The 16,882-nt window shown below is 46.0% G+C and overlaps 1 protein-coding gene across 2 annotated transcripts in view; it reads right to left on the bottom strand.

Moving 5' to 3' along the window:
- The window catches only part of LOC144163203 (uncharacterized), a 251,910-nt gene that overhangs the window by 42,239 nt on the left and 192,789 nt on the right, over nt 1-16,882 (bottom strand). For both annotated transcript variants that reach the window (XM_077694039.1, XM_077694040.1), the window contains exons 6-7: nt 8,152-8,436; nt 4,999-5,286 (exon numbers count right to left, since the gene is read on the bottom strand). In XM_077694039.1, coding sequence (XP_077550165.1) covers nt 4,999-5,286; nt 8,152-8,436 — 573 coding nt within the window. The remainder of the gene's footprint in view (nt 1-4,998; nt 5,287-8,151; nt 8,437-16,882) is intronic.

Below are 16,882 nucleotides of genomic sequence, written 5' to 3'. Positions count from 1 at the left end.
GGCTATCACATTCAAAACGCTATAGTACCAGATGCGTGTACGCAATGGCCCCTCGTGCTCACACTCGAGCAGGCGCGGAAGCCGGCTTCACTGTTAGAATAGCCTATCTGCGGTGGTGCACCCTTTACAGACGGCGCAGTTTTTTTTCTTGGTATTTTTTGTTAACGCAACAGACCAAGCTCAGGCTCAAACAGCTCCGTTGTTAAAATAGTTTCACAGTGAGCGAAAACTTCCACGGAGTCAAACTGGCTTCTCTCTTAACCTGGGATGGGGAGGGCGGAGGCGCGAAGCTTTAAAATGTGTGCCATTGCATGAAAAAAAAACTGCGAAGAAGAATCAGCTCTATGTAATATCTTTTGCTATCGCACACATGTCCCTTATGGACAAAAGGATTTTTGTGTCACGTTTCACGACATTAGGTATATTTTTTTAATAATCGAGGGTCTACTATCACTGTCCGTAGAGCGACGCTGGTGTTCGTGGTGGAGTGAGCGGATGGCGATACAGTGGTAGAAAATGTTTCACTTGTACTTCTTCGCCGTGCTTGTTCCAGTCACCTTATTCGTGCATTCGCATTCCTTTTATGTTTAGCGCAACTTATGGAAGTTGTTAGTATCATTAACATCTCTAGACGTTTTGCGTCAAGCTGTGTAACGCCATAAGATCTCAAAAAGTCACTTGGTGTTTATAAGTGTACTAAGGAATTGCATTCGTCTTATTCAACCTAACAACGCGTTTCCACTGAGCGCAGCATTGTGTATAAATAATGGAGTATGTTCTCATTGTTAAAAGTCCTACTATGGCCGCTATGGTACATTTTATTGTCACGACCGCGGAGTGCCGCCGCATTCGCAGTTTTGCACAGTTTCGGGTGCAGATATTTGCACACTACTTTCTCATACACCAGCTTTCGTCACCTCGACAGCACCTGTTCTGTGAATATTCTCGATTTAGTGCGCAAAGAGTGTGTCCCTCGCAGTGTCTTTGGGACTGCCGCTTTCCGTTCTTTCCGTGGACATTTAAGTAATGGACATTTGAGGACCGTGTGCATATCCCAAACGGGCTTTACGGGCTACAAGAGCTCTCATCACGTATCTGCAGCACACAGGTTTAGACCAACGTCTGTAAATAACTCAAGGCCTCCGTGCGCATCAAGTTCTTCAACATCATCGCCATCATCTCCATAACGTCATCAACTCGTGTAGCAAGTTAAACATTGTAGCTCGGCTAACATCGCCAGATTTAATTAAAGATCGTTCTCTCTCTCTCTCTCTCTCTCTCTCTTCCTCGCTAGTTTTTCATATTTTTAGAATGCTCTGCAACAGTCTTCCTCACCTACGCAGCAACAATGGTATTCCACCAAACCAACCACACTTTGACAACAAGGCTGAGCTCCTTACGCTAAAATCCTCGTCCCCAGATGCGACTGATGAAACGCACCTGACTTCGGCTCTGCGTAGTGACTGTCGCTACCTTTTGTTTTTTAACGAGCTCCCTCAGATCATCGAAGAGGCACCCGCGTGACAGCGCACTCAGGGTATACTCTGCTTCCAGGAGGTGTTGGCGGAACCACTTCCGGTCAAGCGACGGTGTCAACGTTCCCACTTAGCTAGCGCATGGTTGGTTGGCAGAAGAGACATCGTTAGAGAGGCTTTCGCAACCGCATCCGGGACACACAGCCCCTCACAGTTCCAGTGTACAGAGCCCAACAATTGCTAACTGCTTACTGTCCCCGAGTCACAATATTCGGTTCAGTGACGTGCATTGCGAGAAGGGAGTAACCCTTTGCTTGTTTCAATTGATAATGCTAGTACTTGCGGTTTAAATGACCTACGAAGCTATGTACAACCATTTTTGAACTGCTGCTTAGTCAACAATCAGTTCCGACTTTGAAAACTGTGCGCAAAAAGCGCATTATCGAACTTTACATCCATACCTAGTGTAGAGAAGGTAAGTGTAATGTGAAACAGGCCGCCGTTTCAACTTGCTCCGTGCTGCACAGAACTAGCTCGAACGAAATGCAGATGAAAGCGACGCCGTTTGCCTTTGTTCATCGTCACACAAAGGATGGGGATAGTGCTCGTATTGACAGCCGCCGCAGTTACGAACCCACTCCTGCGGCAGCTTCGCCGGGAGACGACCAATCATGCGGAGACTGTAAAAGCTCCCCCCTTGCCTCCTCGCTAAAGCGTCGCTTCTCGGGAACCAAGACTCCACGAGTATCAAGAAGGCACGAGCGCAAATAGTGTGGCGGCAGGAGGGGAGGGCGCGGTAGGCGGAGGATTTCGAAAGCGAAAGTGTTAGGTACAAAGACCCCGGCTGTCGTCTGTATCATGCGGGCAGCAGCCGGCGAACAGGTTTTCAGCGGGCGCTGCGCGCCCTTGAAAACGCACGATCAGCTAACAAGTTGCCCAAGGAGGAGGAGCAAACGCATTCTTTTTCTCTTTTTCTTATTTTACAGCAAAGCCGTCTTGCGCTAAGTTCCGGCCACAATTGCGTTCGTCTATCGAGTCGTGTCCACAGAGAACCGCACGCGCTCGTTCAGAGCTAGCGTAAAGTTCTCTGTAGCTGTCAACCAAATGAAGATATATCGGACAAAATCACACTATTACTGACCGCTTAGACGACCTTATTATTGCGCCAACTTTCACTTACTTGCCGGAATTAATTAGTTCATAGCGAAGTTGTAAACGTTGCAGAATTTCCGGATTCTCGGCCGCTGTCAATACATGGCTACAGAAGGCCGCTTGAACTATTGTGTTATGAAAACTATTCCGAAATAAATTATATGGGAAGTAATTTAGAATATATTGTATGTACGTGTCTTTGATCGACCAATGGAGTTAGCCACCGTAAATAATTATAGTTATCCACCAAGACAGCTTCGCTCCTACTTCATATTGACAGCATTGCGTTCTATAAGTCTGGAAATCAACGAAGCCACACGAAGTAGGGTTCCACGGTAAATTCTTCTGGTAAGATTTTGTTCTCTGGCTCACGGTGCAGATCGCCAGAGGGCCAAAATTAATCCGGAGCCCTCACAACGGCGCCCGTCACAAGCCAGGAGTAGCTTCAGCGCGTCATGCACCCATTATTTGAATTTGAGTTTGAGGATTAAGATCTCAAAGACATCATATCTCGGCGGAAACGAACGAAAGTTAGTAAAATTGTGACGTTAGCAAAATATGGTCTAACTCGTATGCTATCTGCGGTACAAAGACTGCCAGATACGACACCCTCGCCATGCATGCAGCTAATCAGAATTTAAAATGAGTGGCTCGCTAAGCGAACGCAGGAAAGAGGGGCAGAACAAACAAGGGTGTAGTAGGAATAGTGCGTTATTTTTACAAAAGGAATGTTGAAATTTTTGGACTAAAAGAAGAAAGTGGAGATAAAGGTACAGAGGGATTTCGTTATCGGGGAGGTACAAGCACGGCACTGGATGGGATGGAATGGGATTGGAAGACGTTCATTATACAGTAGGGGAAGGAGGAAATATGGGGAAGGCGAGCAAAAAAAGAAATAAAAAATCCCGGACTGCCTCCACTAACGCGAAACCTGTGGAGGGGCGAAGCATGCCGTGTATAAGTGTATTCTTGGCGCCTTTTCCTTTTTGCCAACGCAGATGAAACCGTTGGGGGGTAGAGGTATACAGCTTTGCTGTAAGTCGCTTGTCTTTGAAGCACGAAGCTCTCTAGCGTGAGGCGTAAACGAGTGTCCCGGTGTTAGTTTAGTACGTGTTACGAAGCGATCCAGCGCGAGGCGTAAACTTGTGTTCCGGTGTTTTTTAGGACGCGTTAAGTTCTAGCGCGAGGCTTAAAGAGGTTTCGCGGTGTTTTAGAGTACCGTGACTACTGAGACGACGATTACGACGACGACAGGAGACGCCAACAGCCTCAGCCCCTCAGAAAAGAGAGTTCATAGATGGAAGCCGAGGTCCGATGCTCCCGTTGCAACGGCTCCTGCATTCGCACTCAATCAGTGAGCGCTGATCGTGAAGGGACCAGCTGGCCAGGGCCGCCCCCAGTGTCTCTGCTGCAGTGGTGTGTGTGGTGTTTGTGTCGCCGAGCCGCATCCGAGGACAAGCCCAGGATGCGGGAAATAAAGTAGCCATTTCCACGAAATGCTGACAGTTTCCATTTAGAGTTGGCAGGATTTTTTCGGAATATAAGTGCCCATCGCGATTTATGAATAAAAGTATTCTTCTGAATTTTTTAAGTGCTGTTGCTTCATCGGCAGTCAAGCTCTTTTGAGGCACAGGAAAAAGCGTCGCCTTAAGCGTAGGGTGGGGAGACGCTCTCCAAATTCGTGGCACTTCCTGCATGCATCAAACGCCATCTACTGGTTCGCACGGAACACTCCTTGTATTCTTTTAGGCAAATGCTAAAAACGCTCCGCTGTTCGTCCTCAGTAGCCTGCGGGCATAATCCCAGGTTCATGAGGGAACGTCCTGGGTTCAAAAACCAGCTGTCCAAAATGTTTTCTCATTTTCTCTTTACCTTAAACTGTTCTCTAAGCTCAATTGTAGGCTTTTCACTGCAAGCAAAGGGGGTTTTGTATCTTTTAGGTCGGTCTAAAAGCGGGGCGTGGCGTATCAACACGTTTAATTAACGTTCGGCATCGCACTGAAAGTGTCAGGCTTGCCCCTGCCTCGGAACGCAATATTTGTTATTTTGCGAAAACAGGAATGTCGGAATTTCTGCCATACAGGCAGATACACAGACGGACGGATGGATGGTCGAACGGACGGACAGGCAGAAAGACAGAGACAAAGAAAGAAAGAAAGAAAGAAAGAGAGAGAGAGAGAGAGAGAGAGAGAGAAACGGAGAGCGAAAGAAAGAAAGAAAGAAAGAAAGAAAGAAAGAAAGAAAGAAAGAAAGAAAGAACTGAAGAAAAGTGGAGATAAAGGTGCACCCAGGGGGCCGCCCGAACTCTTGTCTTTATCTCTACATTTTCACTCGTAGGTAAAAGACTGGCGCGCAGGGACGCGCCTCGTACCATCGATGCAGGAGCCCTTCACAAAAAGCAGTGCCGAGTCGTCGTCTTTGGCCGCCCTGTCCTCGGCGTAGGCGGCTGCGCCTCCCTGCTGGGCGCTGTAGCTGTCGTCGGGGCTGAGCAGGCAGAGCCGCCGCGACTGGTCGTACACGAAACTTCGACACACGAACTCTGTGTGGTTCACGCACGCCTCCTGGCACAGCTCGTGCGAGGTGGCCTCTTCGTCGACGAACACGTGACCGCGGCTCAGAGAGCGACCGCGCAGGGGACGGAAGTTGCACCGCGGTGGTTCTGCAGGGAAAAAGGAAACAGAAGGAACTTTGACGCAATTCCACAACACGTTTGATAAACGCTTTCACTCCTTTCTTCGCGTCTGAAAGCACTGTGAAAGCCATAGTTATCAGACCAGCGTGATTTGTTCGTCGCAGCTGATCCGCTTTCCGTTTCTGCTTTGCTTTTGTGGGCTTTTTTTTTCTAAAAGGGCTATCGAAAGTTTTTTTTTTTTTTTGCAACAGAAAGGAAGCCAGCCAATAGCTCCTGCATTGCTGTAATGACGTAATTTGAGCATTTGACGAACGGCAGGACCGCGAAATAGATAAAGATCTTATGAGCAAGCTTCTAAGTTTCCTGATGGGCTGAGGTACTTTGTGAGCCCCTATTTTAAGTACAGGATGCGCCTGTAGACTATGTTCTGAAATCATTTAGGATTTCGAAAAAATAGTTAGGAAAAGTGTTTCAGGGTCCCGTTAAGCGAACAGGCAATGGATTTTTGTGCAGTATACGCTCTCTTTTGGCGGTGAGCTCGAGCACGGGCGGCGCTGCGAAGCGCGTCTCCGTGACGTCGGCTTAGAGATTCTCACATTTTTTGTGAGCTTCACATGGGCTCACTCGCCCTGCTGTTTCTTTTGGCGCGGTTGACCTTTGATGCTTTTCGGCATCAGATTTCGTGTATGCGCAACATATTATTATAATACAAGAATTAAAATCGCATACACTAGCTCAAGGCATGATTTAAAGTATAGTTTTTGACACTGCTCCTCAAGAAACAACCTTGCCGGCGTCGTCTCATTCCTGCGAAGCCGGTCCTGTGCGGAGCGCGCAGAGTCGGAGCTAGGCGTCAGCTTCTCTATTCAGCAATCTTTCGAACAAAGGGAATAGCCAGAGTCTAATAACCGACAACAGCGAAAATACAAGACCAAAACAAATTCCAGGCCTTCGGGGCTGTCGGCTTTGGCAGAAGGGATCACGATTCCCGGTAATCGTATGTAAGGTAAAACAGTTTGTGCAACTTTGCCGAACACTCGAAATTATTGTATCACATCATTTTATGTTGCCATGGCATGTAAGTATGCGGACGCACACTATGGGGCGCAAAACATCTAGGTTGAGTTTCAAATATACTAGTCTGTGTATAGCCACGTGCTGGTTTTATACCAGGCTTCTAACCAGTATGGAGGTTTATTGAGCCAAACCAGTCAGGTCTACGGTAGAGATACAGTAGCATTATGTTTGTTCAGACATGGAGGGGTATTTCGGTACATTTACCACAGCCATATCTTCCCAATATTTCGATATGCGTTATAGGAAAACTGCACTCAAGCAGAGGAGTAGGGTGAGGAGGAGAAAACTTTATTAAACAGTAAAATCGAGCTGGTTGGTGGGCCAGGTCCTCAGTCCAGGACAAGAGAGTAAAAGTGATTTTCTTCAATTCATGGAACGTCATCCCGAGTAGGCCAGTATTTGTTCTTTACGGCTGAGGGGGTTGGAAAGCAATAAATCGCTGCTTGGACATTTTCGTCGGTTTTGATTATTGTTATACTGAAAACCGGCACGTATACTATTTATTGCGTTCGTTATCGAGTATGTCAAGCCTTCAACACCATAATCATGTCTTAACTGTTTGGGTTCAGATTCACTTCGTTAGGATAACGATGGTTACGATAGAAATTCGGGGCAGAAAATCCCGGCCTTCGAGTACTCTAGAAAACGCTGCCTGCGAAGTTTCGCGGTTGCGTGGTACAAGCCTTTTCATTGCATTTGCATGTGAATAAACAACGCACGCTGCGGATTTGCACCTTCTCGTGCGCAGCCATAACGAAAGCCAATTTCTGAAGAAGGTACTGCATGCCTTACAGCCCGAAGAAAATATCCACACCAATTTTGTGAGGTTCCCAAACATCCCCAAACTCCCGAATGAGACGTTTGTGACGGTACAGAAAAATAATGCGTTGGCCACGCAAAAAAAAAAAAAAAAAAAGATTCATTTGATACAAGTCAGCAACAACGAAATAAATAAAAGACAGCCGTTGTATTTTCTGCTGTGCGATGCGCGAGTAGGGACCCACTTCTTGGTGCGTACCATTAGACTGTTGAGTCTTCATAAGAGCATCTCAAAAATGCTATAGGTAAGCCTCCGCATTTTCAAAACTTATCGGAGAGCTCTGAGCACTGAATCTCGCAAATAAGCTATGTCTTGTACTTTGTTGCGAAGGAGGCGCAGCATCTTCGTTGTTTCTGTCGTTGTAGGCCCCTCTAGAGGCTGCTGTTCGTCCTTATGATTAGCTGCATAGTCCAGAGCTCTCTCAGCGATGTAGGCGTAGGGAAGCATTCCGGTAACGGGAACATCTGCCTCGTACATCGTAAATTCGACGTTCACGACCGCGTTCGGCCCGTAGTTGGAGCTACGCGTTCGAACGGAGACCTTGTCAGCTCTCTGTAGCGGACTTTACCGTGTGTGCTCTCTCTCAACCTTTCGAGATATCCGCAGTCCCCCGAAAAAACGTTCCGAGAAGACAAAAGGGGAACGGAGGGGAGGGGGGGGGGGGGCGGGGGCTAATACAGGGCACCTATGGGAGGTAAATGCACGGCGAAAAAAAGTTTTTCGACTTAACCGATATTTCAAGATATTTCAATCGATATTTCAAGATTTCAACTTAACCAGGGATACTTTACCTTTGAAGTAAGCAAACTAGGCCGTTAGGAACATTTTCATTAGTCTTTAAAACGTTTTTGTAACGGAGCAGAACGGTTGTTGAGCCCTTGGTTCATGAATTATCAAGTCTCCCGTAGCAATGTGATCAAGTGAATCTCGCTTAACAACCCCTGTTTCACTTTTACAATACGCACTGCCCAATTTCCGGGCGCACGCACACTCACCGGCCACACACTGATTCTCGCTGTAGAGGACGTCGGCGGAAGGGTCCTCGTCGTCCGCCGTCCGGCGGAACGACTCGGCGGCCGTTCGCCGGTCGTGCCTGCTCAGGGAGCAGCGCTGCCTCGACGCCTCGTAGCGCGTCGAGCGACACACGAAGCTGGACTCCGAGGCGCACAACTGCAGGCAGCCGTCTTGGTCGACCACCTGGGGCACCACCTTGTCCTCGAAGCCCACCAGTTGGAAGCGGGGCACGCGCTCGAAGGACCAGTGCCGCAAACACGGCCGCTCTGCATGGACATAGCGCAAACAAAGAAGAGTGTTTCACTGTTAGCAGCTTATATAAAGGGACCATGAAGACGAGATACAAGTTTTATTCATTAAAAAAAATTCACGCATCTCCACGATGTGAATCATGATGACTGGGCGAAGCACTCGGCATCGTTCACCCATGGCATTGCCCACTCGCGCATGTAAATGAGTGGATGCGTGTGTACAGTATATACAGTTCCAATTCAATCCAATCCGACACAATTCAATTTAATCCAATCCAATCAATTTCAATGCAATCTAATCCAATCCAAATCCGATCCAATCCAATCCAATCTGATCGAATGCTCCTCGCGCATGCGCAACACTGTGTACACGGACGCCAAGCCCCGGACAAAGCGAGGTCCTAAGGTGCTTCGCCCCTAGAAGGCTGTTTTACCTCTATAACAACAATGCCAATTTTATCAAACTTCAAACAATTTAATCTAGGCATTAAAGAAAACATTTAATAGTAGCTACTCGCCAGCTACTTTCCGCCGATTGTTCTAATGACGTCATGTTACGAATGCGACGTAACGGTGGCCCACCTAAGCCACCGCCAAGAAACGCCACCTCGAGATTGTAGTGGGGCGTCTAGTTCCATTTGTTCGCGTCACTCGAATGCTAACCCGCAGTTAACGCACTAATAAAAATGTTTTCGGTGTCGGCCCATAAGACATCACTCCGGCCGAAATTACGTCACTATGGCGCGAAATTTCAAAGTTTTGTTCGATATTTCTTGGAATTTTTTTGTTAAAAAAACGTATTTTGTGGCTGGAATAGAGTGTAGCTGCCACTTCGTCTTCGACCACAAGCACCCACTGGCGGCTGTGCCAGCGCCAGCAGCACGTGGCCTTGCACGACGACGAGCCACGCGCCAGGGAGAAAGAACACCTTCTACGCCTTTTCGGCCGCACTCTAAGGGCGTTTTTTCGGGTCGTGGGCTTCTGGTGCTATCTAATTTCCTCTCCAAATAAATGTAAGCCCTGCCGCACGACCGCATCGGCCCCTACAAGAGCGTAGTGAGCCACCGAAGTCTAGCTCTTTCAAGCAGCACAAAGTCGGGTTTTGTCTTCATGGCACCTTTCAGGAAGTGGTAAGAAGATCACTGCACACCCCTCCTCAAATCCACTCTTCAATCGCTGTTACCTACAGGCTTCTTTTAGCTGAAGAAATGGATGCGTTGTGTAGGCCCGGTAAAGAAAATGGCGCCAATAACAAAACAGGTACTTTAAACACCTCGGTGAAGTACGCGTAGCACAGAACCAAACGGGAAACCATGTCGTACTCCTAACCCATATCGCTGTCGTTTGCCTGCAAGCAGGCAAAAAATGAATATGAATAAATCTAGAGTAATGATAGATAAGCACGGTGAAAGCGCCCTCCTCAGCTATAACGTGCAGAGTAGGTATGGGCTGGGGTGCATTTGGCAAGCACTCGCAAACAAGGAAAAGTAAGGTACCTCTATCACTGAAAACGAGAATATACAACCATTGCGTCTTTCCGGTGATGTCATATGAAGTGGAAAGTTAGTGACTTACTACACAACTGGAAAGAAACCTTTGGACGGTGCAACAGGCCGTGAAACTCAGTCAGATAGGGGTAACGCTAGGGAACAGGAAACGAGTCTCTTGGGTCAGGGAACAAGCTAGAGTGGGAGATATCACGGTTCAAATTAAAAGAAAAAAGAAATGGATTTGGCCCGTGTAGTGAGATAAAATGACTTCCGATGGACCCCCAGGATAACAGAGTGTCTACCGAGATAAGGGTATGGAAGGCCAATAACTAGATGGAAGGACGACATAAGAAAATTCGAAGGCAAGAATTGTCTCAGGCAGTGCAGGGCAGGAGCAGGGGGAGGTCAGTGGGAGAGGCCTTCGCCCTGCAGTGGGCCCAAGTACTATGATGATGATGATGATTATGATGATTATGATGATGAGTTAAAAATCAAGTTAACAATAAATATTCAGGCTACCATCTCAGGCATTCAATACGGCACACTGCAAAAGTAAGAACGAACTATGGTGAGCAATCTTTTCTGTACCAGTCAACTGAAATACAGTAAAAGCTCGTTAATTCGACACCCGTTAATTCGGAAATTCGGATAATTCGGACGGCTCTATTGGTCCCGGCCAAAGCGCATGTTAGTCTATGGGACCAAACCTTCGTTATTTCGTCAGAATTGCCCCGCACCGCTTAATTCGGACAAATTCTGGCGGCTGCCGCTGCACAAAAGTGTGGTAAATTAGCAGCACTGGAACCACTGCAGTGAAACAGAAACCTGAGCGGCATTGCCATCGTCATCAACCACGATTCTGACGAAGAGTCATGCGAGAAGGTGCAGCCGCGACCTCATCGCACCTCACGAGAAGTCTCGGAGGCGCTTTTGATATTGGAGGACGTTTGCCTGAGCAGTTCTGGCAGTTTGTGTGCTGTTGGCCACTTGGAAGAGTTAAGAAAAGTTGTGGAATAGTCAGCAGATGAGTATTACAAAATACTTCAGCAAATAAAGGTATGCTTCTCCAACGTGATTTTAATGTTGTTTTTCCTATTCATTCATTAATTCGGCATTCGGTTAATTCGGACATTTTTCCCGGTCCCGTGAGATCCGAATTAAGCAGCTTTTACTGTATTAAATCAATTGGAGAAAAATTAAACTTCGACACCAGTGAACTTACGTTTAAAAAACAGGTCATAGAAGTGTCACTTAAGCAAAACGCTTGCAATACTGATATATAATTAAGGGTTTTAAATATATGTCTACATGTTCCCCTAAAGGTAGAAATTAAAAACAATTGCAAACAATAATACATTCATACGTAATTGCGATGTAGTAGTGTACTGATGAAACTTCACGGGTACGAATTATTGCTTTTATGTGTACACTATGATCCTTCTGTGAATTTTAGACCTATGCTTTGTATAATACATAGGAAATGTAGTAATGACTTTGCTTTGTGCTATTTCTCTATTAAGATTCTGCTATTATGCTTAAATTTGTGAACAGACGTGTTATTATGTACGCTGTAAATCGGGAGGCTGCGGCCCCTGTCAGGCCACGTCCGCCTGTAGTCTCATCCTCCCCTTGGTTTTGCCGAGAAATAAAAATCAAATACTCAAATACTCAAATTATTATGAGGACGCGGAGGAGCAGGAGGAGGAAACCGAAAAATTCCCAGGCCACCTCCACTAGCGTGAATCCGGAGGAGGCGCGAAACATGCAGTGTATAAGTGCATTCTTGGCGCCTTGGCGTTTTTGCCAACGGGGATGAGACTGTTGGGGGGCAGAGGTATACAGCTTTGCTATAAATGTCTCTTGTCTTTAAAGCACGAAATTCTCCGTCTCGAGGCGTAAACGAGCGTCCCGGTGTTTTTTTTTTTTTTTTAGTATCCGTTTTGTTCTAGCACGAGGCGTAATCGAGTGTCCCGATGCTGTAGTAGCAGGACTACATGAAGCGACGGTTACGACGACATCATGACACGCCGACAGCCCGAGCATCTAAAAGTATTCGCCTCTAAAAGAGAAGGCTCCCAGTCATCGCAGTTCCAAGATCTCCTTAGTAGTTGGGAATAATTATGCCATGCTTCAATGACACCTACACAGTAAAGTACTACGCGCGTTCCGGGCCCCGAATTCATCTACATCTAATGTACAAGGATCCAAGAACGGCTTTAACAAATGAAGCAACTCTGCCACCGCCATTGATGATACGGAAGAACGGTGGTGGGGGGCTTAGGGAAAGCTGAGAAGTCACACCCGTCACCCTTGTTCCTTACGCCTTCCCGAGGGAAACAACCAAAACACGAAAACGCGCTTTCCCTTCGGATGACGCCGTTACACATAGACAGCGAACGCCGACCCGCCTCACTTGACAGCCGAGGAAATCCACTTCCATTACCATTGCTAATGGGAGGTCAGACAGGCCCCAGTCCTCGCCGAGAGCGGGGATCTCGCGAGGCTGTGCACTAGGAGCGGAGGCTAACGAACGATGACCTTTCTCCATCTGCGGAGAGAAATGCCAGGGGCGAGCGGCATCCGCCCGATAGGGTTTGCAGGCTCCCGTTCCGCGATTAGCCGATGTTCTTGACCAGCCATACGTATCTTTCTCCCCCTCTACTCCTCTCCACTACTTTCAGAGTGTACGGGGCCATGTTTAGGTCACTGCATTCTTAGCAGTTGCACAGAGTCGAAGATCTTTATCATTATTTGCCGAGGAGGAATAACAAAGCACAATCAGGATTCTTAAACGCCGCGTCGTTTAAACATGAAAGCAATACAATAGGACACTAGGAACAAGTGCTGCTTAACGTAGTACACGTTAGGGAGGGGGGGAGGGGGCGACATTGAAAAGGTTAACGTGAATAGAATAGCTGAACCTGCTGCGTGTGCTTTCTGAAACGGTTTCCATACCGAGAGGATAGTTTGAGCCTTCCCGTTATCCACATTGCGGGAGGGGGAAAATCGAAAGCTGATTGATTGATTGATCGATCGATCGATCGATCGATTGATTGATTGATTGATTGATTGATACATTGATTGATTGATTGATTGATTGATTGATTGATTGATTGATTGATTGATTGATTGATGGATTGATCGATCGATCGATTGATTGATTGATTGATTGATTGATTGATTGATTGATTGATTGATTGATTGATTGATTGATTGATTGATTGATTGATTGATTGATTGATTGATTGATTGTAGGGTTTAACGCGCCAATGCAACGCAGGCGATGGGGTGCGCCGTAGTAGAGGACTCCGGATTAATTTTGACCACTTGGGGATCTTAAACACGCCGAACTCTCGTGCACATGGGCGTTTTTGCTTTTGACCTCCATCAGAAAAGCGGCCGCCGTGACTGGAAATCGGACCCGCGTCCTCGGGCGATATTAAAATCTGTGACGCGAACAAGACATGAACTTACCCATCTAGTAGCCCTTGCGTGGTTGTGCGATATTGTGGCTGGTACTTATAACTGTGGAAATTAGTGGCCTTGTGGCACGAAACTTTTGCTATTGATTATTTTAATAGTGCGTACGCCGCTATGGCTCGTTTAGCATTGGTTTCCTTGCTTTTTGTGCTGTCCTTTTTAACGATGTTGTTTTCTCTATTTTTCGTTCATTCTCTTTTTCTCTCTGCGGCAGTCGGTATTATCGGGCGCCAAACCTTTGAAGCGAATATTTTTAGTTGCCGACCGGTGATTCGTTAAAAGAAACCACTGGGCCACCGAAAACGCACAAGCAGAGACAAAAAAAAAAGCAATTTGTACAAATGCGTATAGTTGAAACGAAACCTAATTTTATAGCAATATCTAGAAATTGGGGCAGGGCAGTGAGGAACGCAGTAAACTGCTGAATCCAAAACATTTTTAACAGGCCTAAGTTTGCAGCAAGACACTCATTATTCATTACCATCAGTGGCTCTACGGTTCTGCCTACCGCTCCTTGCTAGACTATATCCGGGATGCTAAACTACCTTCGTGGATATAGCTCGTATCCACTAAGCCTTGAATGTGTTAAATAAACGCAAAAATAAGGCAAGAGAAAATGGCTCGGGTCCGAGTAGCAACAACTTTTACCAGAACAAATGCGCATAAAGTACAAAACATAGCGGCATATAATTACAGAAATGTAACCTGATGCTTGTGCCGAATCCTGCGCATGCTAACAGCAACAACCCAGGGGCCTGGAGAATGTTTGCAGCCTTCAGAAAGCGCCGGCAGATATCAAATTCACCCGCAGAAATAAAAATCAGCACCCCTTTATCCTGTCCAGCCTTGTTTCATGCAGCAATGAATCAAAAGATGCCAAGAAACTGAAGCCCGCAGCGGTCTCGCTGATGTTTGGCTCGAACGAAAGAAACAGAATACAAGCGTGCAAGATTTATGAAACTCCAAGGCACGTGCGTCATATTTCATGTAGCGCTCATCGCTTATTCAGATCCAAATCCCCCCGAAGCATTAGCAGTCACGTTTCTTGTAGAAAAACTTGGGATCTCCGGACAGATGCAAGAGTAGAAAAAAATGTGCAGGGATGAAGAGGGGCACATTACAGAGTAAAATAAAATAATGACAAGATGAATAGTGAGCTGCGTTGGGCATCCGCGATGCTCGGGGGCAAGTCGACTAATGAAACGGAATACGTAATGGCTTTCAGGCCCGCGGCGCTATTTTATTCCTGCACACGTAAATACACTTTTCACGGGCTCAGAGAACAAACACAGACGGCGCTGTTTAGAACCAGTGCCGAGCTTTCTCGCGATCTACGCCATTACTCCGGGCGGGGACCCCGATTTCCTCTTCCCCTGGAGGGCGCGAAGTTTGAATCATTCAGACGAGCGCGGAGTTTCGCGGTACGCATTCATGTGTATGAACTGAAGGCAGGAACATCGAGGGAAAGTACCCGACGGATCTGCGCGACAGAAACAGCGTAGTGGGTAGGAGGGCATGCATTTTTAACATTCTAAGTTGAATAGGGCTCCCTTACTTTACATAGTTATTTACAGTAATGTTATAGTTAGTATAAATGTTAGTTTTAGTAAGCACTAAAGTATAGAAAAATAGCAAAATGTATTATGCTTATTGAATAATAGCTAACTATAGTTATATTAGTATTTACTTCCTTCCTTCCTTTTCAAATTTCTTCATTCTCTTTCTGTGCTGAGTGCTTGTTTTTTTATATTTCTTTAATGAATGTTGTGGTGCTCCTTCGTTATATTCATTCTTTAACTATCATCATGGCAGGTGACGCCTAAGGTTTCTACCGTGGGACGTGCTAGCGCATTTGCACCGAATTTTGTATCATGTACCACCTTTGGAAATAAAATTAAATTCAGGTTTTAAAAAGTTGTCCCACGTTATTTCTGTCAACTGCTCTTGGTTCCTTACCCTTACCTGGACAAATTGAAAACACGCTGTTTTAGATTGGAGGCCTTCGAGATGAGATAGTTATATCAGATTTTCAGTTAAATTTGCATGTTAAATGCCAACTTTTGATTTCAAGGTGACATTAGACGACCCTTCCCGCGACATACTTTCTGAATAAAGGTTATACTTCCAGACCGATTATAAAGAACACATCGGGAAACGGAAATGAGTTAGTTATATCCGCTTTGCGCTATATCTGGGCATAAAATATATCTGGGAAAGAGACCGCTATATCTGGGAAAAACCGTATACAGTATACCCTGCCTTCTCTTAAATGTATTTGAGTGCACCGATTTTTATATCTTTAAATGTTCTAAGCGTCAACTACGTGTAATGCGTACGAAAATGTGTTAATGATGATGATGGTTGGAGTTTTTTGGCGCAAGGCCAGCTGGGGCAAAGAGCGCCAAACAAAAGTATCTAAAAGAAAATAGTGGCTACAAAAGCCAAAATAACAATAAAATCAATTAACGGCAATGGTGATGGCTGGTGTATAGGGCCAGATTTGATTATGCGTGATAGGAAATGAGGTTTAAAAACTTCACGTCTGACAAGTACTCAAACACACGTTTCACGGAAAACATGGCATCGTCACCTAGAAACAGCGATGGATGTAGTGGGATATGTTGCCTGTAGAGTTCTCTGAAGTGTTTGTGTCGTGTTGTGTGAAGTGCCTTGCATGTGATTAGTATGTGCACTACGGATAGGGCCTCTCCGCACCTGCCGCACTGGGGTCTAGAAGATCCCGTCAGCAGATACGAGTGCGTCGCATGGGTGTGCCCTATCCGCAGCCTACCCAAGGCGACTTCCGTGTGTCTGTTGTGTGAGTCAGTTGTGTATCGTCCCAAGTGTGGCTTTATTACGTGTAGTTTGTTATCTGTCTGTTCATTCCACTGTGCTTGCCATTTCCTACGAAGGTATTGTCGAATTTGTGGCTTAAGGTCACTCTGTGGTAGTTAACCTTTTTGTTAACCTTTTTGTTAATGTTTGGTAATGTGTTAACCTTTTTATGTGTCTCATTTGCTTTCTTGTTTAACTGTTCCTTTTATACCCGTTGAAGATAACGGGTTATCACGTGCAACGCAAAAAGTGTCTTATTGTTAGCTTTTTATTGTTCCTGTTTGCGGTTGCATTTATAACTGTGTGTTTCCTTTTCTCGCGATGCTGCTGTTGAGCAAAAAGGAGGCTGCGGCCACGTCAAGCTGTCTATGACAGATTTTTTTCCCGCAGTTCCTTTCTGTATCTGTGTTTATGGAACAGTAATAAAGTTTCACTATTATTAAAATACATGTATACAAATGGTAACGGGAAACGCAGATCTGTAGCCGGGATTTAGTTAAAACTGAGTTCGCAATAAGTGGGCTCTACTGTAGTAATTAGACGAATGAGCTAAACGTATTGCGGTTTTATAGGTGATAAAGCGAGTATGAGGTGGTGCCCGCCGCAAGCACAAGGTATTGCCTCTGTAGAATCTACTTATACTTTTAAATATGTGC

The sequence above is a fragment of the Haemaphysalis longicornis genome, unplaced genomic scaffold (genome assembly GCF_048455015.1).
Source record: "Haemaphysalis longicornis isolate Haplotype H1 unplaced genomic scaffold, Haemaphysalis longicornis Haplotype H1 scaffold_12, whole genome shotgun sequence".
In the NCBI taxonomy this organism is placed as follows: domain Eukaryota; kingdom Metazoa; phylum Arthropoda; class Arachnida; order Ixodida; family Ixodidae; genus Haemaphysalis; species Haemaphysalis longicornis.
Note: the sequence above shows the minus strand (reverse complement) of the source record. Positions and strands in the feature narration are given on the sequence as shown.